Here is a 22,477-nt window from a genome sequence, read left to right on the forward strand (position 1 = left end):
CGCAATAATTGTTAGTGGATTACTTGTTAATTTTTAAATTAACCAAAATTAAATAAATAGACAAATAAATTGATTTATTAATGTTAATATACTATAATTATGAAAATATATAATTATTTGCAATGGTTTATTGTTTTTTTATTAAAATAATTTTCATGAAAGAAAACTTTATCATGAAAATCACATTTGTAATACGGTACGCGTCAAGTGCTAACGAAAATAATATTGTTCTGCGTTTAATTGTTATATTTGTTGTTCACTGTGAAAGTAAAGTACAAGCGGTAGTGTTTTATTTTTATAGCACTGTTGATTATGGAAATTAATAATGGGAAAGAAAATTTTAAGAATCCGTTTCAGTCGTGGCTTTCAATTACCCAAAAGCATGAGCTCACAATTGAAGCTAAAGCACTGGTTATAGATGAAGTGTTGAAGGAATGTTGTGTTTCATCTGTGAGGTATAGACTTTTGAATTTTCTTTTTTCTTAACTAATCTTGAATATATTAGTTGTTTGGAAGCCGACGAAGTTGCAGAATATTACGATACGAGCTTTGAACAGGTTTCTTCGTTTACGACTGTTGATCGTGATTACAGAACAGGTGCACCTGTTGATATTATTGAAGTATGCTTTGCTTTTTTTATTATTTTTTTAATTTTACATGTTTAAAGCGTGCATTATTTAATATTTTGTGTAAATTTATTTATTTAACTTTATGTAATTTAATTTGATGCGTAATATTTTGTTACAGAAAGTTGTTTACATATGTTATTTAAAATATAGTTGATTTAGTGATCTATTTCTACAGTTTTTGAATATTTAAAATAATATTACATTTAACCTAAAGATTTTTCCCATGCATAAATTCTTGTATCTGACAATGAAATGTGCTGATAAATAGCGTAATTTTTATTATTGTTAATTTGGAATATATTATTGAGATTCAGTGAAGTTATTAGATTATCGGTTTTTTTGCAGCCTTTACCAAGTGACTCTGATAGCCATACTACACCTCCACTGGATTTCACAAGAGAGTATAACAGAAATTCAGCTGGAGTTTTTGGCAATCCACAATCAGTTCCTTTTCTTCCAGGCAAATATTAAGCTACTGAATTGTTGTGTCGACTGTTTTAATTTCTTGGTGTTCCATATTTAGGAGGAATGGAGGAAGATGTACAAAAAAGGAATTCAAAAGCGAAAAACAACAATGCAGTATATTATACAGGTTTTATTTTTTTAATGATAATTTTTATTTTTTGCACAAGCGTTTTCAGGAGAATATTTGACGTGTGCGCCAGGATTATCTCGTGGCTGTAGCTTTAATAACAGTGAAAGTGAATTGTCAAGTGAAGAAGAAAGCGGTGATGACGAAGGAAAAGTTACTGTAGTAAAATCTGATGAACAAGCTGTTTTACTGAATGAATATCCAGCGGTATGCGTATATTAAAACATAATTATTTTTAATATTTTGCAAGTAAAGAAGCAAAGCTAAAAATTTATTTAGTATTGCGCAGTTATAAATCAAATCAGTTGTGATGTGGTTTAATTTTACGCTTTTTAGAATGAAAAGAAGACAGAAAGCACGGTTATTGAAGACAAGCGTGAAAATGAGAAAGTAATCGAATAGTTTAGGGAACGAATTAATTTATTAAATAATATTTGCTTGTTTGAAGGAGGAAACTGTGAAAGAAACGAAAGCACAAAAGAATGAAGTAATGAATATTTTTTTAGTACTCTTTTTATAACGATGCCTTTTTTGTTTAAATTTAGGCGCCGATAGTAACCGACAATCATCTACACAACGATGAAGCTTTGAACGTTTGCATGCCAATAATGGAATTGCTTGAGATTATATTATGTGTTTCTTTTTTAAGGAGCTGTATAAAGATCGAGCGTATTATTATGCAAGCTGGACGGAAAGTGAAGAATCGTTGGCGGCATTTGAATTATTGAGACCGAGAATGGCTAAAACTGTATTTTAAAATGCTTACTTTCTTCATGCATAATAGGATGAGTGATATTCAATGCTTATAGTTTCCATTTGAATTGGATCTTTTTCAAAAGCAGGCGATTCTTTGTTTGGAATCTGGCGAAAGTGTATTCGTAGCCGCTCACACTTCTGCAGGTAAAACTGTAGTGGCCGATTATGCCGTTGCGCTTGCACATCTGAATATGACTCGGTAAGCCGGTGAAGGTTTCCATGCAGAATTTTTTTGAGAAAATTAAAAATATCTAACAAATTAATCGGCCGTTGTTGTTTATTTCGCTTTGTAGGGTTATTTATACTTCTCCAATAAAAGCACTGTCGAATCAAAAATACAGAGATTTTAAACGTGACTACGATAATGTCGGCATTGTAACCGGAGATGTTCAAATGAACCCGGATGCATTTTGTATTGTTATGACGACGGAAATTTTAAGGTGAAGAAATGATTGGAAATTGTTCAATTTTCGTATTTTATATTGCTTTTCAATCAGATCGATGCTTTACAACGGATCAGAAGTACTTCGAGAATTGGAGTGGGTAATTTTCGACGAAGTGCATTATGTGAACAATCCTGAAGTGAGATGCGCCTTTTTTTCTTGTGTTTTGTCGTTGTTGTTTGAAAATTAATCTGTTTTTCTTTTTGAATACGTAATTTTCTGTAGCGTGGTGTTGTTTGGGAAGAAGTTATCATAATGCTACCCAAACACGTCAAATTGATCTTATTAAGTGCCACTGTTTCGGATGTGATGGAATTTGCAGAGTGGATTGGGTAAGTTTCAGCTTTTCCTGACATTGTAAAGGAAACTGGCAATATTTTGAATTAATAACTGGTGATAAAAAGAAAAAGAAAAAAAAAACAAATAAGTTCCATTATTTTATACTTGCAATAATGTGATTTGAATTATAGGCGAATTAAACAGCGGAAGATTTTTGTGGTCAAGACGTCTAGTCGTCCAGTTCCTCTGGAGCATCATTTGGTTTGGAAAATTTAGCAAATTATTTCTGTTTTAAAATTGATTTGTAAAGTTACTTTATGTTCAGTATTTGGGAGATATTGGAACTACGAAGAATGTTCAGATTCAAATTGTGGATAAGGACGGTAATTTCTTGGCGGAAAAGTAAGTTGAAGAAAGTTTAGTGTAAATGTGGGTTGTTGTGCAATGGAGTTATGATGATGCGGTTTAGTTTTGATCATGCGGTTCGACAGAAGGAAAATTCAAAAGCAGCCACCAGTTACAAAAATATTTACAAGCCTTATACTGGAAGCGGAGCGGCGGTAATGAAATTGACATGTTTCATATTTTAATGCACCATATAAATATGTTATTTTATTTTGTAAGAGAATAAGCGTTGATTTTTTTTGTATTTCGATGGATGATTATTTTATATATGTATATATATTTGTGTGTGTTTGTGTGTGTAAGTTGAATTGTAATTTTTTAGGAGAAAAATTTGTGGTTATCACTGATTCAGCATTTGAAAGAAAAATCCTTATTACCTATGGTAATATTTGTATTTTCGCGGAAAGTGTGTGACACGTTGGCCCTGATGTTGCTGAAGTCTTCGTTGGATTTGACTACATCTAGTGAAAAAAGGATTATTCGTAAATTTTTCAAAAAATCCATTTCTAAGCTGAGTGCAAACAATAAAACACTTCGCCAAGTATGAACCGAAGAGATTTTTGTTTTCAATTTGCTTCTTTAACACCGATGCATTAATAATGGATTCGTCGATTGAATTTGCCTATAGGTGACACAACTGCAGAAGATGTGTCAAATTGGTATTGCAGTTCATCACAGCGGTGTATTACCGCTGATGAAAGAAATTGTTGAAATGCTGTTTCAAGAAGGTCGTGTTCGGGTAATATGATAAGTTGTGGGGGAGGGGAAATTTAAATTTGTTTTTCTTTTGTTCATAATTCTTCAACGTGCAGGTTCTTTTTGCAACCGAAACATTTTCCATGGGTATAAACATGCCGGCGAAAACGGTCGTATTCAACAGCATCGACAAGCACGACGGTCGCACAGTACGCCTGCTAAACCCTGGGGAATATACCCAAATGGCCGGTCGAGCTGGCAGGCGTGGTTTGGACTCCAGTGGCACGGTGATTTTGCTGTGTCGCGATAAAATACCGCACGTTAGTGATTTGAGAACCATGATTTTGGTTAGTAATTTATATTTATAATTATAATAATACTGTATATATATATATATGTGTGTGTGTGTGTGAATTGGCTGTTGTTGTGAATAGGGAAGTTCTCCACGGATCGAATCGCAGTTTCGTGTGACGTTTACGATGATTCTGAATTTGCTTCGTTGTCAGCCGCTGTCGCCTGAAATGATGTTAATGCGAAGTTTTGTGGAAAATTTGTCGTTTCGTGACATCATGGTGTTGAACAGAAGTATCGAAACGTTGATGGCCGAACAGAACGAATCCCAATTTGCCAACTGCGTTCTCTGCTCACAGGGGAATATCCAAAAATTTTACCGCGTTGCCGAAGAATGTTATGAAGTGGCGCGTTGTATAATTTGGAACGTGACCAAACTTATCGGTACGTTCGATTTGTTGGTGCTTCAGTTGTTGATTTGATTTTTTTTTAATATCTTTTTCATTCACAGAACCAGGCATGGTGATTGTTGTTCAGCTGTTGGACAAATGGCTCTTGGGGTTGGTTTTGAAGAAGCATTTTTACAAAAATGATTGGATATTTGAAGTGTTCGTCCCGTACAGAAATTTGAAACCGAAAAATGACAAATTGACACCAGACGAGCGGTGCAATCAATTTCTGTTCTACAGCACCGAGTTGGAGTGTAATCTCGTCGAGCCGGATTTTCGCTATTATTCGATTCTTGAATTTTCTCTGTCGAGCATTGTGCATCTTAGTAACGCCTCATTTTCTGTCAGTAATCATCAAATTTTCGACGACTGGGGACTATCCCAGAATAAGCACAACGAATGTGAAAATAATGCTATTTTGGACCTGATAAGGAATTTGTACGGCGTTTATCAATATTACAAGTCCAACGGGACGCGGATGCGCGTTCCACTGGAATGGTGTTCATTGCGAAACGCCCGGCTAGACATTACATATCTTAATCGTTTGCGCAGTAGTGCGGTGAAATTTCGCTGCTTCTGCTGCGACAAATTTAGGGAACATTTTTACGAATTGTACCGAATTGAAGAAAAGCAGGCCGAAGTGGACGACATGAAAAGAAAGGTGGACTGCTTTAAATTGAGATTAGGCCCTTCGTACGAAAAGAAGCGAGCGGTGCTTCGTATGATGAAGTATATCGACTATGGTGATGTTATTCAATTTCCCGGCAGAATTGCGTGTGCAATCAATCAGAATCCGCTGCTATATTCGCAGCTACTGTTGAACAACAAATTCGCCGACGTTACACCCGACGAAGTGGCAGCCATTTTAAGCGCCTCGGCCTGCCAGTACAAGTGTAAATTTATTGCTTTCCATGAACCGAGACTGCACGAAGTAATTTGCATTTTTCATTGGGATATGCAATTTGAATATGCAGAAAAAAAACTCTGTTCAAATGATCATGTTTTGTATTTTTACAGCTAATGAATATGGTCCGCGATATGGATAGACGAATTCGTCTCGTGCGTGAAAGATGTGATGATGTCGATGATGACATTGACGACCAGCTGAACTTCGGCTTGATGGAAGTCATACAGAAGTGGTCTCTTGGCATGGTCAGTTGTCGATTTTTGTTGTTGTTTGATCAATTTTTATTTATTCTCTTTTTAGCCTTTTGGAGAACTGTTGAAAATTACCGATGCTCAGGAAGGTGCGATTGTTCGATGCATACAACGTGTGTGCGAATTATGCCGTGATTTGAAAACTGCGAGTTCGCTGATGGGCAATTCCACGTTGACTACTCTGTTAGATGATACAATGAACTCACTGAAGCGTGATATTGTTTTTACGGATAGTTTGTATCTGACCGTGTGAAGATCGTAGAATGTTTCGTTCAGTATTTATATTTATTTATTTATTTATTTATTCAGACTGTTCAGCGCTTTTTTTTTGCTTTGTGTTCTCACCTTTGTCAGTGTTTCATTTTTGAAAAGCTATACCCGAAGAAGAAAAGCTTGCTTGCAACTGTTATTTGCAGAAGTACCAGGAGAGAAACAACATTGAAATGTTTCCTTTTTCACGCTGAATAGTGAATAATTGCAGTCATTTGCTTGATCAGTTTTTACTATGAATGGAAAATAAAAGGAACGAAACAAACGTTTTCTTATTCTGTTGAAAATTCAATCCAATCAATACAAATTCCACGCTGAAGCGTTGAAAGGATTTTTCATTTTTACTCGTTTTCCTTCTTCTGCTTCTATGCTTTCTTCAATTGGCATTATAACAATCAGTTCGAAGTTTGAATCAAAAAATATTTTACAAAATACATAAAAAGCATGTATTTCTGCACCATTTTCAAATATCATCTTACTTTTCTTTTTTACTAGTTACAGTATACCTGGTTAAGCAACTTTTTTGTAAGGAAATTAAGTTCCATGAAATGCATACCGATATGTTGATGAATTTTATAATTTCAAGCTTTCATTTTGTTATTTGTACAATAATTTGAATTTTTTTTCTAATTGATGAAGTTTGTACTCGATATCTCAACTTTTGACATTATTCAATAACTTTGAAAAAAGCTTAAAAAGTTTACTTTTGAAATGAGAAGAATATGGAAATTATTTTGCTTATTATTCAATATTTTGAAACGGTAACGTTGTTGCTGTTGCTGCTGTTGCTGCTGTTCTGTACTTTGCAAATTTTTACATGATGTTAAAATGCTGTTGATTCGTTCCTTGAATATTGCAAGGTGAAGTCTGGATTTGGTGACGCGCAATAAAATTTAGAGCACGCTTCGCATTTCATTTGTCACTTGATGCTGATTATTATTGCTAAAATTGGATACAAGTGAAGGGGCAAATTAGAAAGATAACTTGTCCTCTGTTGTCATTTTCATTTTTGCATAAATACCAGGTCAAACTGCTCATCATTCAACTTGATCTGAAAAATATTAAATTTTTATTGACAAAAATTCCAAACTATTCTGTTAGTTCGATATTATTTGTGGTCAATTATGTCAATTGGAAAACCAAACGAACCAAAAAAAGTTGTATTTGAATAAAATTGTGAAATGATTAACAAGTTAAACGAATGCAATGAACTGTGTGAAATGCAAATCATCTATGACAGTTGTATTAAAAATGTTTGTATGCAAAAAAATTAATTGAAGTCATCAGCTTTAACAGTCGTTCATTTCAAAAGACAATATTCTCAAATGCACAGACAATTTTCTTTCTGACTACATCTGCAGCTTCATATTGACCAAGGATGAAAGGGTGGGTGGGATTTTTTCAGGTGCAACAACGATGAATTATGCATAAAATTCCCCATTTGAACGTAGTGAATCCTGAACTGGCACGCCTTCACAAAACTTTTAAATGAATCATTGATTTCGGTAAATGGTTTCTGTCTGACCTTCATCATCTTTCTCAAATTTTGTTCGGTGATCAGTGAATCTTGTTCCGTTTCGATTTCCTGTTTAAAAAGATAACCACGCATCGTATTCCTTGTGGAATTTTCCCTGAGGGGGATTGTCTGCCGTAAATTTCAAAGCACTGCTTACAAACTGGATACCGACTGAGGAACCTACTTTCATATCCATACTGCGTGTCGTACTGGCAACTATGCAGCTAGGTTAGCAAGTTATGTTTAATCTGTTGACGTTTTGCAAAAAGTTTACACCTGGTGTGAAAAAGTGTGTAGGTAAATTTTTAAATCAAACGTTCATCAAATAAATATTTAAATCCGAACTAGCTGTACGCTAATCAATGAGAAAAATATGCAAAATATGGCTTGAATGTTTACAATGTTGGATTGTTAATCAAGTAAGCAAATAAAATGACTTATTTATTTGTAGCTTGGATTGCGAAAGTCTTGTAATAAGGTATTCAATTTGTTCATGACAAATTCTCCGTTCAAATTTGTAATAAAACAAAAATGTGTACTGTATATAATATGCAAATTTCATATTTGAATTTCAAATTTTCTATTCAATAAACTACTGAATTAGAAAGCTTATTTACAGCACATCCGCTTCATGCACAATAAATTGTGCAGTTCATTTGCAGTGACAGTGATAACTGAATAGCTTCATTAACTGCAAAAGATCTACTATAGAGGTGCTAAATTAAAATGAAACAAAAAGGTGATACATATTTTAATATGATTTTGTTCGTCAAAGCGGTTTGCCTTTGCATACTTGAGCACTTTTTTGATTGATAAAATATCTTTTCACTACTTTCAAATGACTTTTGATTTGAAAATTTATTCCTCTTTTTTCCTCCTATTTATTCAAATTGCCCAGCACTTTCACCGACCTTTGCAATGTCGTTTCAACAGTTTAATGTTTCATTTTTGTGCAACATTGACCCGTTTAGTTCTTTTTTACCAACAAACGGACATGCTTCACTTTGTTCTGCATTTGTTCTTCAGCCGACCTTGATGGTGTTATCTTCCAAGCAGTTGGCATATCCTTAATATTCATTCCACATCTAAAAATATCTCATAATACAATGAGCTTTTCGCATGATGATTTAAATTTTTGGTTTTTTTGTTTTTTTCGATGAACATGAAAAAATAAATTTTACAAAAGTACAGTAATCCTTTTTTAATTACTGTAAGAAATTGTAAAAATGAAACAATTTGATTTAGGTGACAAATTAAAAAAAATATAGCCTTAGAATATTGTTTTCTCTTTCTTTTTTTATTAGAATTTCTTTAGAACTTTAATTATGCATAATATGTAAGAATATTTGAACATTTTTACGGGAGCATCCGGGATAGTTTTTTGTTGTGCTATTACAGTGCTGATAAGTTGCATTGATTTGTGAGCAAAATGTGCAATTTTATTCAAATAATGTTATATCGGACTGACCAGTGCTCTTGAAGTACGGTGACACTTTGTGCCACTTATTTAAGTTGCTTCTAAGACGCGGCTATAAATTTACAACTGAAATTAATCTGCAATTAATGAAGAATGATGCGTAGCATTTTATACATAAAAATGAAGAAAAACACCCATAACCTTGTTCAACTGAGGAAGGAGAAGTGCGTATAAAAACCAGCCACTCTTTGCATTGATTTCATTTCATGAGAAACAGAACATTTGTCAACGACTAGCTAAAATCATCTGAATTTACTGTCTCTATATTTTGTCGTCAAGTTCGAATTCATTCAGCTGAATCGGTGATATTTATTTTTTAATGCATATTTTTCAGCGATGCATATAGGATATTTTTGCTGACATTGCTGCATCTGTACTTGTATGGTCATGCCTAAGGTAAGAAAAGTAAGTTTTACATTTTGTAAAAGCACACTTATTCAGCAACAGCTTGACAAATATTTTAAATAATAAATAGCATTTTAACATATATTCATAAAATCACTGATTCCAAATTCAACGAATGTTTCATTTTACTGTAATGTTCTAAACATCTGAACGTATAATCAGTTTTGAGAACATTCTGTAAAATAGTATTAATTCTACAATTGGCTGACATTGTATGTTTATCAATAATGGAATAAATGAATATTCTTCATTCACGGTCAAATGATAAGCGTATGGGAAAAGCCGGCGTGGAACAGCGATGTTCACTGGTTGCACAAAAGAGCGAATTTGCAAAGCAATAGGGGTCAGTTAAGAAAATTGTCCTCGTGTCAGGCACATGGCAATAGTTTGAATTACGCTTTACCGCGTCACTAAACCACTATGTCAACTCTGACTTCTTCAAGAATACATACCACTGCCATCAAGCGGTCATTTAACTGTATCGCGTCAAAGTATTCGAACGGACACACTGATGACATGGAATTTATAAATGGACAGACAGGCCAGCCATTGCACGGTCAAACTTCGCTTTCTATATACGCGCTATTTTCTGTTTAAACGTCTTGTTCTGAGTTTTATTTTCATAATATTATAGAACATCCACGGCCACACATCATGGATGAAAATCGTGAAAAAGCATACCGTTTAGTAGCTTACACGTCAGTGCTATTTAGCGTTCTGGCAGTTTCAACTATAGGCACTACATATCCAGCTATGTACACCTATATCTACAATTCTCAGCAGAAATTCAACAAAGAATCTATGTGGTGTCAAGTAATTATTCTGCTTTAGTTTTAATCTGGCTAAAAGTGAATTTTTCATATTTATAGGAATCAAATGAAATTATTTTAAATCATATTAGAAAACTGAGAACTTTCACTAGCGCATTGAATAGAACTGCAAGACACACATATGGAGCTGCTGTTCCTTCATGGGGTGAAAGTGCTTTTACTGGCGGAGCTCAATATGGCCCTTCAAGTTCAGTTTTGAGCTGATATAATGTTTCTGTAGTTTGCGATAACTTTTACATTTTTAAAAGGATGCTGTAGACGTGGATTTCCTGGAAGACCTGGTATTCCAGGCAGAAATGGAGAAAACGGCAGACCAGGTATGCCAGGTGCACCAGGTATGCCTGGAATATCTCAAAAGAGTTGCGAAGCAAAAGTTGAACTTCCATGTCCAGTAAGTAGGAACTGCTTATAATTCACTTAAACAATGACAGTTAAGAAAGTTATCTGTTTGCAATAATTGAATGCATTTTTATATCGTTCATTTTTGAAACTCAATTTAGTGGTTAAAATTTAGGCATCTTGTTAAGAAAAGTTACCGGAAAATCTATAAATTTTCAAGATATTAATATATGTAGATAAAAATGAATATAGTGCCTTTTAAACGAAAATGTTCAATTCACCTATTTATATTTAAAATTATGCAGATATCTGCTGCAACTTAGTAATTATTGCATAAATAGCAAACATTACAAAATAATACATTACAGCAATGCCCGGCTGGACCACCAGGAGCACCAGGATCTGTTGGACTGCCTGGTAAGCGACAATTTAAGTGGAATAAAAATTATATTAAACATATATCTAACTGCTTTACTGTATAGGAGATGTTGGCAGAATTGGTGATCCAGGTAGAGATGGTGTTGATGGTATACCAGGGCGCGCAGGTAACATCTGAATTGCATTAAATGATGTTTGCACTAATGCAGTTCTAATATTATCTTTATATTTTTTTAGGAATAGACGGAAAGGAAGGAATGCCTGGTGTGCCAGGCTTAGATGGTCAGCCCGGAGAGCCAGGCAGACCAGCACCATACTTGCCAATTTCTCATGGTATGCAAACTCTAGCCTTGCAGTGCTTACCTAAGGCAATAAAGCTAATAAATTATACTTTTTAGGCGAATGTGGAGAACCTGGGATGCCCGGACCTAGCGGACCAGCTGGACCTCCGGGTGTTAGTGGAAATGATGGCATTCAAGGGCCTATGGGTCCAAAAGGTGTAAAAGGTCCTCTAGGACCTCCTGGATTGCCCGGAAATATTGGTAAAGCTGTGGTTTTTAAATAATTTTTTGCCACTTTGAGAATTTTGTGTAGGATTTACTGGTCCCCAAGGAATGATGGGTCCACCTGGACAGCCTGGACTTTGTGCTACTTACTGTGCAAACGATGGCGGAGTATTTCATGATCCATCTGCTCCAGCTCCTTATGGACGTAATTAAAACTGCAATGTAAAAATTTTTAAATCTTTTGACGATTACAGCTTTTGGCTATCGCACTGAGTATTATTGGATTTTGCTAATTTTGCATATTATTTTTCTTTTTGATGCAACACTGATGCATATTTTGATGAATCAATAAAATTATGCTTAGGCGGTTGATACTTGACCTGCTCAATTGACTAAGACCAAATTAAATTCGACCCCTATGCAAATCGATTCCCTTTTTCGAGGCTATCAAATCATGCCTAAGAATAGGCTGAAAACGGGGCTCAGGTAAAGATCTTCCCTTGTAGTTTATGCTCACTCTGTTTACTACTTAGAAGTATATGAATAATTATTAATGAACTTGTGATGCAATCATATTTTGAGGTAAAAAAATTGAGAAAGGACATATTGTACAATCTTTTTCCAGTGCATATTACGTTTAGGATAAAAGCAAAGAGTTTGTTAGTGTAGATCTATATGAAACCACTGCGTGTGATGGGAAAAACGTACAGCGGTCTCCGTCAGATGAATTACAGTAAAATCAGAAATATTCTTTTCTATTTGATATTACTTTCATTTTGAACAGCTCTGTTAATAATGGCCCAGCCGTTTGTCGGATTTGCCATGGAAGTGAATTATCTAGTCCAACAAAAGGAGAGCCTTTGTTATCATTGTGCAAGTGCCGTGGAACGATGGGCTTATTTCACCCAAGCTGTTTAGAAACGTGGCTTTCCATTTCTAATACTGATAAATGTGAAATATGCCACTATCAGTTTGCAACTGAACGTCATCCCAAATGTGTTACACAAGTAAAGTTGTGTTGTTGAAAATGACCCATTGTATTAGATTTGTTGTAGTTCATAAAAAGTCCTGGAAGTCCTTTAATTATGCGCAACATGATTAGTGATTTTATGTGCTTTTTGATTCTTACTCCACTAGCAATTTTGAGCATATGGCTGTGCATATCTGGTGCCTTATATTATGGTAATTATAGCGCTACGGCAGTTGAAGTATCTGGTCTTATATGCCTAGCAACGTTTTTGCTTCTTACTTATTTCATATGGCTACTGGTAGATTCCTATTTTTCAAAATGCATTTTATGAAATTGATTTTTAGGTAACGCTTCGATATCACTGTCAAATTTATTATAGCTGGCAAGAAAAAAATCAGAATGTCAAAGTTCACTTTGTAAGGAAATTTGCTCCGTCCTCGCCACTTCTACCATCTGCAGAAATATTATCTTCAAATTCTGTTGGGCATGACGTTAACAACAATTTTATTTATTCAGTAAGTGGAAAGTTTTTCATTATTTTCATTATTATAATTTCATACTTTAGGATCTTGCTTTGCAAAATTCTGTCTAAATAATTAATTTCAAAACAACATAATGTCAACCTTATGCATTGAAAGAAACAAACTGATTTTATATATGCTGAATAAGCAGTCTTAGCTGTTCAAACACTAGAATTGCAATATTTTGAATTTTGTCGGATTTTGCAATGATGCTGTCTATATATGAAAATATTCTCGTTTTTAAAAATGAATTTCTTTATGATTACAAATTTTCAGATTTTTATTTATATAAATTGGAAAGTTATGTCCTGTGGATTTTTCTCATAGTAAAGTTCATATAAAGTTTGCCGTTCTTTTAAAGAGAGCGGCATTTAAGAAAATACTCGTAGACTATTCAATTCAAATGATTAACAGCAAAAAGTGTAGCAAACGTTCTAGAATTTGTAAAGTTTCAGAACTAGACATTGAACTGCGCCTCCAGATTTCATAAATTCACTCATATCGACTTCTTTAACTTGATAGCCATAATTTTCCAACACTTTTCTTGTATCGGTGCAGTTAGTTGGAAGAATAATAGTTTTGTCAACAGCTAACGCATTGCAAGCAAAGTTATTAGCATCTGCATCACTTACTTCAATCAGTTCTATTTCTTCTTTCATACGCTTTTGTGTTTCTTCGCTAAATGCTTTAGGATACCACAGAGCTAGATCTGACGACAATGCACAAAAACAAACATCCATATGATAAAATCTTTCATTAACAAGTTCACAAAGAACTTTTCGAAAATCCCCCAACTTGCATACGTTATCATAAACCTAAAATGGAATGGAGTAGTATTAGTTACAATTTGATACAAGTGAACAGTTGGCGTATGATGATGATTATATATATATGTATACACAGGGAATCATCGTGTGCACTTTATTATGCAGAAACTCAAATTTCATAATACAATTATTTGTATTTCGTTGCAATCTTAGTATTATGTATAAATAAGCTAGTTTACAAAGCATCAACGTTAAAATGCGTGATTGTATTTCATTATGCACTATAGAATAGAAGCCAGATTTTATTGGGAATGTTTACGTCCAGTGCATGTACGACAATTCTATTCTTACCGCTTTCTCTGAACGAAAGCCATAGCCTGCCCAAAGTAAATCCTTTGAGGAAAATGAAGCATCGCCACAACCTTCAAAAAAATATTCATCGTCACTGAATACTTCATATCCCTCTTTTAAGAACCAATTTTTGAAATGCTGACGTTCTCCTTGGCGTTCTGAATGTCTAAAGTTAGACAGATATACCTGCAAAGAGTTTATTATTCAAATGTATCCAAGACTAACAAAAATTGCAGCAAAATATTGTAATGATTTGTTTTAAATACTTTGCTGCTAGCAATATGAGAAATTTAACGTACATTTTCATTCACTACTATTCCACTGTTACAAGAAAAAACCATATCTGGCAATTCTGGCGATTGTTCAATGACGGATACTGCTTTTCCGCATTCTTGAATTACACTTCTCAAACATTGCCACTGTTCCATGGCCAACTCTTCGTCTACATTGCCACTCATCCATGGATTAATTTTATAAGTTACTTTAAAGTAATCAGGACGGCACATCAAAACTTCCTCGAACATCTGCAATATTGGCAACATGCAAAAAACAGCCAAACTGCAAAAGTAATTTTGCTATTTTAATGACAGGCAGCAATTTTTTGTAAAGGTAATTGTCAGAGAATAGAGTTTTGCAGAAACGAAACTGTCTATGTTATAAGCGATTGATCAAAATCAAAAGTGCTTTGCATTTCTAGCAAATTCGACAACAGCATTTGTGAACTCTTCGCACGAGTAAAATACTACAGTAATCGTATAGTCTGTTTGCATTACGCAAACAATTTTCGTCAGAAAAGCAAATGCTGCCTTATTAAAATGCTCTCTGCATTTCAGAAACAATGAAAACGCAACAGCAACTAGCTTATATAAACTGATAATGAAACAAATCGGTGGCGTTGAATTTGAACGCTTCAAATTTAACAATAGCGTCAGTATTAAAACAGTAGCTTCAGATGATTCTTATATAAACAGTGGTTGAACAGTTTATTAAAAATTAAATAATTACAAGTAAAACTTGATATAAAAGCAATTTTTTAATAATTCAAATTGTTCAAAAATGAAAATTTTTCAAACGCACTAACATATTTCAGTGCAATATGGTTGGCTTGCTGAAATATTGTATAAGGATTTAACATTGCATAACTGTACTCTGTAAAAGTATGATACTATTTATGAAAGAAAAGATTTGAACTGATCTTGTTGCAATATTTAATAAAATTAGTTTATTATGATTTTAATCCTTCATAAAGCTAAATAATAATTATTTCTTATCAATGCTGTTTCAGCGTTACATTCAACCAGCAAGCATGAACTTAGGTTAAAAGGTTAAAGTAGTACAAACAACTAATGAATTCAAATGATAGGTCGCATAGCAACGTTTATGCTATTGCTCATGGAAGCTGACCTGATTTTTATATCACTTATGGTAGTGAAAAGTATTGTTGGAAGTATTTTGAGAGAACAGTTGTAGGAAAGTTCGCTTTCTATTTGCAAATGCGAGTCCAATTAGTGCTTTTATTTTTGATTAGCTTAGGTAAATCTAGACATCGAATGATTTGAGTTAGATCACATTTCTAACGTTTATGCAAAATAATTAGAATATGATTGCTGCGCTTTGATTACGAATCCTGAACAGCTAGACTGCAGCTTCGAAGCCACTGAAGCATGTCTCTGGTTTAATGGTACAAATGGTGTAGAAGATTCAATTGATTGGAGTCTTGCTGAAGCACTATCGCTTCCATCAGACTCTGAATTCCCACTTTTCCTATCTTCCTCTAATAACAATAGTAAGAATATGAATTAAAACTGTCTTTCGAAATAATTTGCTACAAAAACTATTTAGATGTTAAATGTTTAAATGAAGATTTAACAAAAGACAATATTCCTCAGAAAATGTCATTCACAACTTTAGATTGTGACAAAAATAGACTTATTACTCTAATGGTGACTTCTAAGAAAACAGGTAAGATTTGTTGCATGCAAATAGCAGCAAAAAATGAAAGATTTTAGGGACTGACAAATATATTTATGTCAGTGCTCAGTCTAGGAATGCAACTGCATGGATTGTCAGTGATGAAATCCCAGCGTAAATAAATTTAGCTTAAAGTGTTTTAAAATCTTTATTATTATTATTATAGGCAGTCCAAAGCTGGATATCTGTCCTTTAGCTATTGGAAAAACCAGGCTACATTTTCAATTAAAGTTTGCAGTCGATCACCACCAGGATTTCCAAATAAACTGAATTGCAGTTGGCCATTGCTTTCATCAGGAAATCATAAAAACCAATGGATTAGAGAAAAGATTACAATTCCAACAAGCAAAACTTCGTTTGAAGTAAGCAACATATTTGAGAAAATCATTAATTCAAGCATTTAGATTATTTTTGTGTTTCAAAGTAAAAGTGCCAATGATTTATTTGCTTTGGATGATATTCAATATCGTACAGTTGAAAGTAAAATTTGCATGTGCTGGACAATGTTCAAATAATGCATAAAGTTTATCATTTCAGATAAGGCTGATAGTCATGGAAATTATGTGAAAGCGAGCAAGAAAGAAGAACCTGTTGCATTAGCTATTCCAGAAAAATTCAGTATAGCAAGCACTCTTTTCTGATTTATTCTTATTTTTCTGCTTTTAAAATGAAAATATCTCGTTAAGTATTTAAGCAGAACAAACCCAAATTAGAAGATACCAATTCTTCGAATTCAATTCATTTTGATTCATTGCCTGATAAGAATTTCGTTTCAAAAAGGAATGATTTCGCAGAACCAGAAATATTCAATGGTAAAGAAAATGCGCATGAAAATAAACTAGCTACAAATACTAAAAGCTGCATTTTAGAGCGAAGCACTTATTCCATGCCAATGAAAATTTTCATTTACACTGAGCACTGTCCCCAAGTTGCTTGTGATTTCGATACGAATATTTGCCAATATCAAAATATGGGTCCAATGTTGTGGAAACAGACTAAAAGTTCAATCGGAAATCCTTTGATAAGCATTGGATCAGATTTTAATGGGGGTTAGACATAATTAATTAAAATAAAATTGCATGAAATTCTGCTTTTCAGACGGTGGATTTCTCTATGCAGCGAGTATTCATAATTCAGAAGAGACATTTACTCTCGCATCAAACAGTTTTGTCACTGATGTTCCAGGAATACTGAGCTTTAATTATTATATCCCTGGGAAGATTGGCAAATTGCAAGTTTGCGACAACATTTATTGCAGTATTGTTTTTGACAAATTAAATCTAACTACCGTATCAGAAACGGTACAGTGGAATTTTGAAGAGATGAAAATTTTACCCGGAGTACATCAGGTTAGCATCATTTGAATTAATATTAGAATTATGTGCTTGTTTTGCAAAGCACTGTGTATAGCAGGTTGTTATTTTGCTTTCAGTTCAAATCATTAGCATAAATGTGAAACGAATTTTATACTTAAAAATACTTTTCAGAATGCATTGAAAGATCATGATTTTAATCAGTTGCTGTGCTTTATTCATAATCTTTACTTCTTTTCAGCTATTCTTCATTGCATCACATTTGCCCCCGCATCACATTTTAGCAATTGACAATATTCAATTATGGAATGAAAACAAAGATGACGAATTAATTTGCGATTCTTTAGCTTCAAATTAATTCCACCAACTAATGCATGTTCAGTTATTCCATTATAATTGTGACCAAGCTGTTGTCTTGCATTTTAAACGAATGCGCATTTTTTCTCTCTAAACTAAGAAGGAATTATTTCAAATTGAACAGTATCTGTGATGTGATAAACTAAATAAATTTGTATGCATTATGATTACTTTCTATCTAATTTGCATCACTACTTGAATCAATAAAGCAGATTATTTAATCAGTATGCTTTTTCACAGATGCACAGAAATCACATTACGTTTGAATACCAATTTGCAGCGATATATATTTAATTTATCCACTTATTCAGGTATTCGACTGTTTGGTGAAGATACAAGTCGATTAGCATTAACATGTCTAGATTGTAAATGATCATTTTGCCTTCTTTTTGTTCTGTTCAAATCATCTTAGAAATCACATTAGCATAAAAAGCTATGCCAGCGCAATTGATCTCATCAAAATTATGCTAGAAAGATTGATATAACAATTGATAATCTCGTACCAGGATAACTAAAATTGCTATTTTTTGTAAATAAATGTTTTTTTTAATTTTTTCTCTAAAATTATAACTAATTAATGATTTATGTAAGTGTTGTTCAATAATTTGTGCAAAATTAATTAAGTATTGAGTACACGTAGGAAATTAACTGTTCAACACAAATAAAGCCTTTTAGCTTGTCTAATGTTCTAGTGAATTTCTTTCTGAATAAGTGCAAAAAATTATCAATAAAATTGCATCTTGGAATCAAATTCAAATTATTATACTATTAAAAATACATTTAATTATACTAATTACATAAGTAATCATTATTATCATATTACTGTCTGTAAAGCAAGAAGTATTATCAAGAAAGCTTCAGAATAATTTCATTTAATTTTTTAATTAAGTATGTAAAAAGAAAAATACTCTGATTCAACAATAAAAAGCATTTTCAGGTGAATGACTTTATTTTTTTAACAAAAAAATCTATATGACAGACGGATCGAAATGTGAAATGAAGTTGTTGGTACAATAAAGTTTTGCTAAAATTTATTGAAATAAAAATATCGATCATAGCAAAAAGTTTAAAATGAAAAAATCTTCCTTGAACTGAACTTCAATATTTCAGCTCATGGGTATACTGTACTTTTTGTTTTTTGTAAATTTTTTGTTAAAATGACTTTTCATTTAATTTACTTTGAAAATGCAAATCCAGCTGAATCAATATTGTCCAACATACGCTTACGACGAAATCCAGAAAGAGTTGCGCTGTCAAATTTATCAAAATTTCTCTTGATGTAAAGCCTTGGCACATCAAAATACCGTTTGTTAAATCCGGACATGCTGCTACCTTCCAACATATCCAGCGTTCTCTTGTCAAAACCAGAAAAATGAGCCCCTTCCAATCGGTCGAATGGTCTTTTGCTAAATCCAGAGAGGCCAACGTCAAACTGATTGAAATTTTTTTTTCCACCAAGAGCCCTGTACATTTCTAGTATTCGAAATAAGTTTCTATCACTGTAGCTTTGCTGAGGGTCATTAAGGCTCCAGTCTTCTGATAGATCGCATTTGATCATCTAGCAATTGAAATAGTATAAATTACACTATGCTAAAATAATGTTTCCATGCAAGCTGCTGAGAAGTTTGGAAAGTTATTTTCTATTCGAAATATTTAATTAACATTTATTATTTGTAACTGACCAAAATATTTGACTACTAAATTTGATCGACTTATTTTAAGTGTAATAATAAAATATAAATTTGCATTATCATTTATTCATAATTTATGAATTGTATTTAATAATTTTAATGTTTATCCTTTGTTATATAATTATGGCATTTTGATACTCAGTGTTAATTAAGATTGCACTCTGCTTGACAATTAGCAATAATATTATTTTTCCGACATATGCAAAACTGTGCTATAATTGATTCCATCAGTTCATAACATCAGCAATGGCTAAACAAAATGTGAGTTGCCACTCACATTTTGTTTAGCTTTTCAAAGATTTTAATTTTGGCACAAATGCCTTTATCAGAAAGTAAATTGCTTTGGAGAAATTTTAAAAAAGGAAAAACAGAAAATAAAAGAAAAATAAGAGAATAATTTTACTCTCGTTTAGTGAGATTACAACAGAATATGGGTAAATTGGATCTTTTTAAAGAACATCAAATACTCTGCAATTGATGAAAGTAATTTCTGAAACTCATTTACACAACCTGCACAGTTTTTCAATTAAACTGATCGTCTTATTTTTTTATTTTCATTCATTTTTTCAACACTGATAAATATTTTTAAAAATATTCTTCTTATTCTGGTAATTTCGTCACGATATGTAAGTAAGTTTATATAAATAATTTTTATCCTTTGTTTCATAAATGCATATATAATAGTCTAGAAAAGCCACATTGGAAATTTCTAGAAAATCAGTTTTGAAATCAACTGACAATTGAATTTGATCACATTTATTCTCTTGAAAACACTTTGCTATTAAAAATTTGCATATCCAGTTTTCTGTTAATGAAATATTATTAATGGCTTCCATTTTGCCTTGGCCTTTGATTTCAAAACAACTGTACTGTAATTTTGGCATATTGATGATGCTTGGAAATGTGTTTTTATTTTATTTTGTAAAGCACTTATTACTGAACAGTATTTAAAGAAAGTCAGTCGATTGAACAGCTCATCAGAATACAAATGTATACAAATTTAAAACAATGAACTGCATTTAACTGACAAGAGTTGCTAATTAAAATCAATACTGCACCAATGACCAGTTCTAATTAAAATTTGCTATATCAACGCATAATTATGTCACAGAATATTTTCCCCTTATTTGTAATACTTTTCAAATGGATATTTGACAAAATTTTTTTGAACTTTAATCTTGTAATGTGATGCTTTATGAACTTGCATAGAAGCTACATTATTTTGTTTACTCTTTTAAATGACTATTTTCACTTTACACTCATTACAGCTAATTGAACATCTTCTACTACGTTGTTCATATTTACAAAATGTGCGCACTCATCTATTTGTTTGTTTGCTAATTTGCATTTAAGAGATTTCATTATTGCAATGCAAATTTTCATTATCAGATGCATGAAACAATATCATGCTAATAATATAAAAGATGAGCAATAAATTCGATTCAAATGGCTGAAAAGTGAATATTGAGTGTGAAATGAAACTTTTAAGAATATCAAAATTGCTGTTCTTTGACTGCTCAAATGTATGATGCTTCTTTATATGACGCATGCTTGCATGTACTGATTTGTTGCTTACAGTGCGTAATTTCATCATTTATATTGAAAGTTAAACTTTTTTTCAATTACCAATATTATATGTAATAAACAGTGACAAATAACGATTGGTAGTGTTTTAAATATGCCTTCATTTAATAAGGACAGCGTAAAGTGATAAACTTAATCTTTCAAACTGAATGAATTTTTACTTTCAGAAAATGAATTGTCTTTGCATTGGCATTGGATTAACTCTGAATTCAGTGATTTATTCAATTTTGCTAAAACTGAACCTTGTTGATTATTCTTTTGAAATTAAAAGATTTTTCAAAGCTGTTAAAGTTGTTTCTATTATGCATATGCGTAAGGGTTGATTTGAAATGATACACATTAAAGTATTTTATTATCAAATTTGATGTTCAATTAATAATAAACTCTTTTTTATTTTTGTACTTTGAAATACATGCTGTTGGAGCAGATTTTAATGATTTTATTTTAAGTTAGTAAGTATTAGCAATTTAGGGCTTCTTCGGTCAGTGATTTCATTAGCAAATAGAACAGAGGAGTACAATGATGCATGACTTTGATTAATTGTAAAATTTGAAATTCTTTAATTAGTATATTAATATTTACTGAAAAACTGATATGAAGAATGGAGAAAATCTTACTATCAGTAATCCAAGGAAAATTGCCATTCGCATGCTCAACTGCGCTAATGTGGACATGGTCTGCCGGAATAGTTACTCCCTAACCGCTGTGAAGAGATATCAGAATCGGAAACTGCTAGCACACAACGACTTTTTGGTAACTGAGAACTGCTGCCAGTTTTGAAATGAAAATTCCAGTCGGGGGCGTTCTATCATCAAAAGTGACCAATCCGCATGAGAAATTTATTCCAAGTGAAAATTTGATCGATTGAAGCTGTCCCCACTAGCAGCATACCATGGTCAATTGTAAATATTTTTCAGAAGTGAACTTTCTGTCACACTGTTTTTACCCTTTGATGTGCGACAGTAGTGGAATATTTTGTTCATCACTGCTATGATCAATTAGAAGAAACAAAAAAAATAATAAACTTCTTTGACATTCATTTATTTCAACCTCAATTTATTGCTTCTAATTTCTACTCATCTGAGCATTCTTTTCACATAAAATTTCTTAAATAATCTTTTTTTTGACATTTTCAACTTTTTAAATGAATATTTTAAACAATTGTTTCCTCCTTTGAATTCATCTTATTCCTATATTCTCAAGTTTCAAATAAATTTCTTTTAATAACATTTCTACGTTCATTTATGAATGTGAATTTTTTCAAACTAAATATACTGTTGGCAGTTCGATAGAAAAAAATGTTCATCTTTATAGCGCATATGATGTAGTGGATTTTTTTGCTCATCTCCAGCATCACCAGCTTCTACTGGTTAGCTGCAAATTTTAATGTCAATTTTTTTTGCTTGTTTTCAAAAATTATCAAATCGATTTACGTTTACCAGTCTCTTAACTTTAATGATTTTAAAGTGTTGCATCATTGAATCTCTGGAGTATGGTATTTTGCTTTGGTATCATCGTTTTCAATTAAATTCT

At 32.6% G+C, this 22,477-nt stretch overlaps 8 protein-coding genes across 8 annotated transcripts; 5 read left to right on the top strand and 3 right to left on the bottom strand.

The window, feature by feature from the left end:
- The first annotated feature begins 155 nt into the window (after positions 1–155).
- On the top strand, positions 156–5,951 carry Tsp_09449 (putative DEAD/DEAH box helicase). The gene is made up of 16 exons (XM_003371160.1): positions 156–281; positions 358–455; positions 506–597; positions 1,271–1,428; positions 1,558–1,611; positions 2,031–2,176; positions 2,271–2,417; positions 2,475–2,559; positions 2,646–2,752; positions 3,025–3,082; positions 3,427–3,645; positions 3,917–4,147; positions 4,307–4,535; positions 4,603–5,471; positions 5,558–5,692; positions 5,748–5,951. Exons 1-16 carry the CDS (start codon positions 156–158, stop codon positions 5,949–5,951), a joined length of 2,958 nt encoding a protein of 985 aa, XP_003371208.1.
- Positions 5,952–8,113: 2,162 nt separating this feature from the next.
- On the bottom strand, positions 8,114–8,562 carry Tsp_09448 (conserved hypothetical protein). Its single transcript, XM_003371161.1, has 2 exons — positions 8,467–8,562; positions 8,114–8,200 (listed from the first exon to the last, which is right to left on the bottom strand). The coding sequence occupies exons 1-2, from the start codon at positions 8,560–8,562 to the stop codon at positions 8,114–8,116; spliced, it is 183 nt and encodes a 60-aa protein (XP_003371209.1).
- A 1,224-nt stretch (positions 8,563–9,786) lies between these two features.
- On the top strand, positions 9,787–11,771 carry Tsp_09447 (cuticle collagen dpy-13). The gene is made up of 10 exons (XM_003371162.1): positions 9,787–9,922; positions 10,001–10,179; positions 10,236–10,383; positions 10,445–10,587; positions 10,904–10,952; positions 11,018–11,080; positions 11,151–11,246; positions 11,312–11,455; positions 11,496–11,624; positions 11,674–11,771. The coding sequence occupies exons 1-10, from the start codon at positions 9,787–9,789 to the stop codon at positions 11,769–11,771; spliced, it is 1,185 nt and encodes a 394-aa protein (XP_003371210.1).
- Positions 11,772–11,873: 102 nt separating this feature from the next.
- Tsp_09446 (E3 ubiquitin-protein ligase MARCH2) lies at positions 11,874–12,981 on the top strand. Its single transcript, XM_003371163.1, has 6 exons — positions 11,874–11,905; positions 12,084–12,152; positions 12,204–12,426; positions 12,475–12,687; positions 12,734–12,880; positions 12,955–12,981. The coding sequence occupies exons 1-6, from the start codon at positions 11,874–11,876 to the stop codon at positions 12,979–12,981; spliced, it is 711 nt and encodes a 236-aa protein (XP_003371211.1).
- A 363-nt stretch (positions 12,982–13,344) lies between these two features.
- On the bottom strand, positions 13,345–14,552 carry Tsp_09445 (amidinotransferase family protein). The gene is made up of 3 exons (XM_003371164.1): positions 14,328–14,552; positions 14,029–14,214; positions 13,345–13,725 (listed from the first exon to the last, which is right to left on the bottom strand). Exons 1-3 carry the CDS (start codon positions 14,550–14,552, stop codon positions 13,345–13,347), a joined length of 792 nt encoding a protein of 263 aa, XP_003371212.1.
- Positions 14,553–15,384: 832 nt separating this feature from the next.
- Positions 15,385–17,670, top strand: Tsp_09444 (conserved hypothetical protein). The gene is made up of 10 exons (XM_003371165.1): positions 15,385–15,475; positions 15,626–15,814; positions 15,871–15,990; positions 16,038–16,113; positions 16,166–16,354; positions 16,424–16,479; positions 16,537–16,617; positions 16,686–17,048; positions 17,098–17,348; positions 17,554–17,670. Exons 1-10 carry the CDS (start codon positions 15,385–15,387, stop codon positions 17,668–17,670), a joined length of 1,533 nt encoding a protein of 510 aa, XP_003371213.1.
- Positions 17,671–18,102: 432 nt separating this feature from the next.
- Positions 18,103–19,140, bottom strand: Tsp_09443 (orcokinin peptides type A). The gene is made up of 3 exons (XM_003371166.1): positions 18,848–19,140; positions 18,651–18,693; positions 18,103–18,180 (listed from the first exon to the last, which is right to left on the bottom strand). Exons 1-3 carry the CDS (start codon positions 19,138–19,140, stop codon positions 18,103–18,105), a joined length of 414 nt encoding a protein of 137 aa, XP_003371214.1.
- Positions 19,141–21,114: 1,974 nt separating this feature from the next.
- Positions 21,115–21,938, top strand: Tsp_09442 (Mas-related G-protein coupled receptor member A4). The gene is made up of 2 exons (XM_003371167.1): positions 21,115–21,256; positions 21,862–21,938. Exons 1-2 carry the CDS (start codon positions 21,115–21,117, stop codon positions 21,936–21,938), a joined length of 219 nt encoding a protein of 72 aa, XP_003371215.1.
- The last annotated feature ends 539 nt before the right edge of the window (positions 21,939–22,477 follow it).

Source organism: Trichinella spiralis, assembly GCF_000181795.1.
Source record: "Trichinella spiralis strain ISS 195 chromosome Unknown Scfld9, whole genome shotgun sequence".
NCBI classification, from domain to species: Eukaryota; Metazoa; Nematoda; class Enoplea; order Trichinellida; family Trichinellidae; genus Trichinella; species Trichinella spiralis.

Coding starts and splice junctions, on each gene's coding strand:
- Tsp_09449 (XM_003371160.1), top strand. CDS start 156: ATGAAAGAAAACTTTATCATGAAAATCACATTTGTAATACGGTACGCG. Junction 2,177..2,270: donor GCACATCTGAATATGACTCG/GTAAGCCGGTGA, acceptor TTCGCTTTGTAG/GGTTATTTATACTTCTCCAA. Junction 2,418..2,474: donor ATGACGACGGAAATTTTAAG/GTGAAGAAATGA, acceptor CTTTTCAATCAG/ATCGATGCTTTACAACGGAT.
- Tsp_09448 (XM_003371161.1), bottom strand. CDS start 8,562: ATGAATATTAAGGATATGCCAACTGCTTGGAAGATAACACCATCAAGG. Junction 8,201..8,466: donor TGAAGCATGTCCGTTTGTTG/GTAAAAAAGAAC, acceptor ATTTTAATTTAG/CACCTCTATAGTAGATCTTT.
- Tsp_09447 (XM_003371162.1), top strand. CDS start 9,787: ATGTCAACTCTGACTTCTTCAAGAATACATACCACTGCCATCAAGCGG. Junction 9,923..10,000: donor GACAGGCCAGCCATTGCACG/GTCAAACTTCGC, acceptor ATAATATTATAG/AACATCCACGGCCACACATC. Junction 10,588..10,903: donor AAGTTGAACTTCCATGTCCA/GTAAGTAGGAAC, acceptor AATACATTACAG/CAATGCCCGGCTGGACCACC.
- Tsp_09446 (XM_003371163.1), top strand. CDS start 11,874: ATGCCTAAGAATAGGCTGAAAACGGGGCTCAG. Junction 11,906..12,083: donor AGGCTGAAAACGGGGCTCAG/GTAAAGATCTTC, acceptor AGAGTTTGTTAG/TGTAGATCTATATGAAACCA. Junction 12,688..12,733: donor CTTATTTCATATGGCTACTG/GTAGATTCCTAT, acceptor ATTGATTTTTAG/GTAACGCTTCGATATCACTG.
- Tsp_09445 (XM_003371164.1), bottom strand. CDS start 14,552: ATGTTCGAGGAAGTTTTGATGTGCCGTCCTGATTACTTTAAAGTAACT. Junction 14,215..14,327: donor GAATAGTAGTGAATGAAAAT/GTACGTTAAATT, acceptor AACTCTTTGCAG/GTATATCTGTCTAACTTTAG. Junction 13,726..14,028: donor GCTTTCGTTCAGAGAAAGCG/GTAAGAATAGAA, acceptor ATTCCATTTTAG/GTTTATGATAACGTATGCAA.
- Tsp_09444 (XM_003371165.1), top strand. CDS start 15,385: ATGATAGGTCGCATAGCAACGTTTATGCTATTGCTCATGGAAGCTGAC. Junction 16,355..16,423: donor ATTCCAACAAGCAAAACTTC/GTTTGAAGTAAG, acceptor TGTGTTTCAAAG/TAAAAGTGCCAATGATTTAT. Junction 16,618..16,685: donor AGCTATTCCAGAAAAATTCA/GTATAGCAAGCA, acceptor TATCTCGTTAAG/TATTTAAGCAGAACAAACCC.
- Tsp_09443 (XM_003371166.1), bottom strand. CDS start 19,140: ATGTACAGGGCTCTTGGTGGAAAAAAAAATTTCAATCAGTTTGACGTT. Junction 18,694..18,847: donor GCTGGATTTGCATTTTCAAA/GTAAATTAAATG, acceptor AATAAATTTTAG/CAAAACTTTATTGTACCAAC. Junction 18,181..18,650: donor TTCATTTCACATTTCGATCC/GTCTGTCATATA, acceptor TAGCAATTTTAG/TTATCCTGGTACGAGATTAT.
- Tsp_09442 (XM_003371167.1), top strand. CDS start 21,115: ATGAATTGTCTTTGCATTGGCATTGGATTAACTCTGAATTCAGTGATT. Junction 21,257..21,861: donor TGTTTCTATTATGCATATGC/GTAAGGGTTGAT, acceptor AATATTTTTCAG/AAGTGAACTTTCTGTCACAC.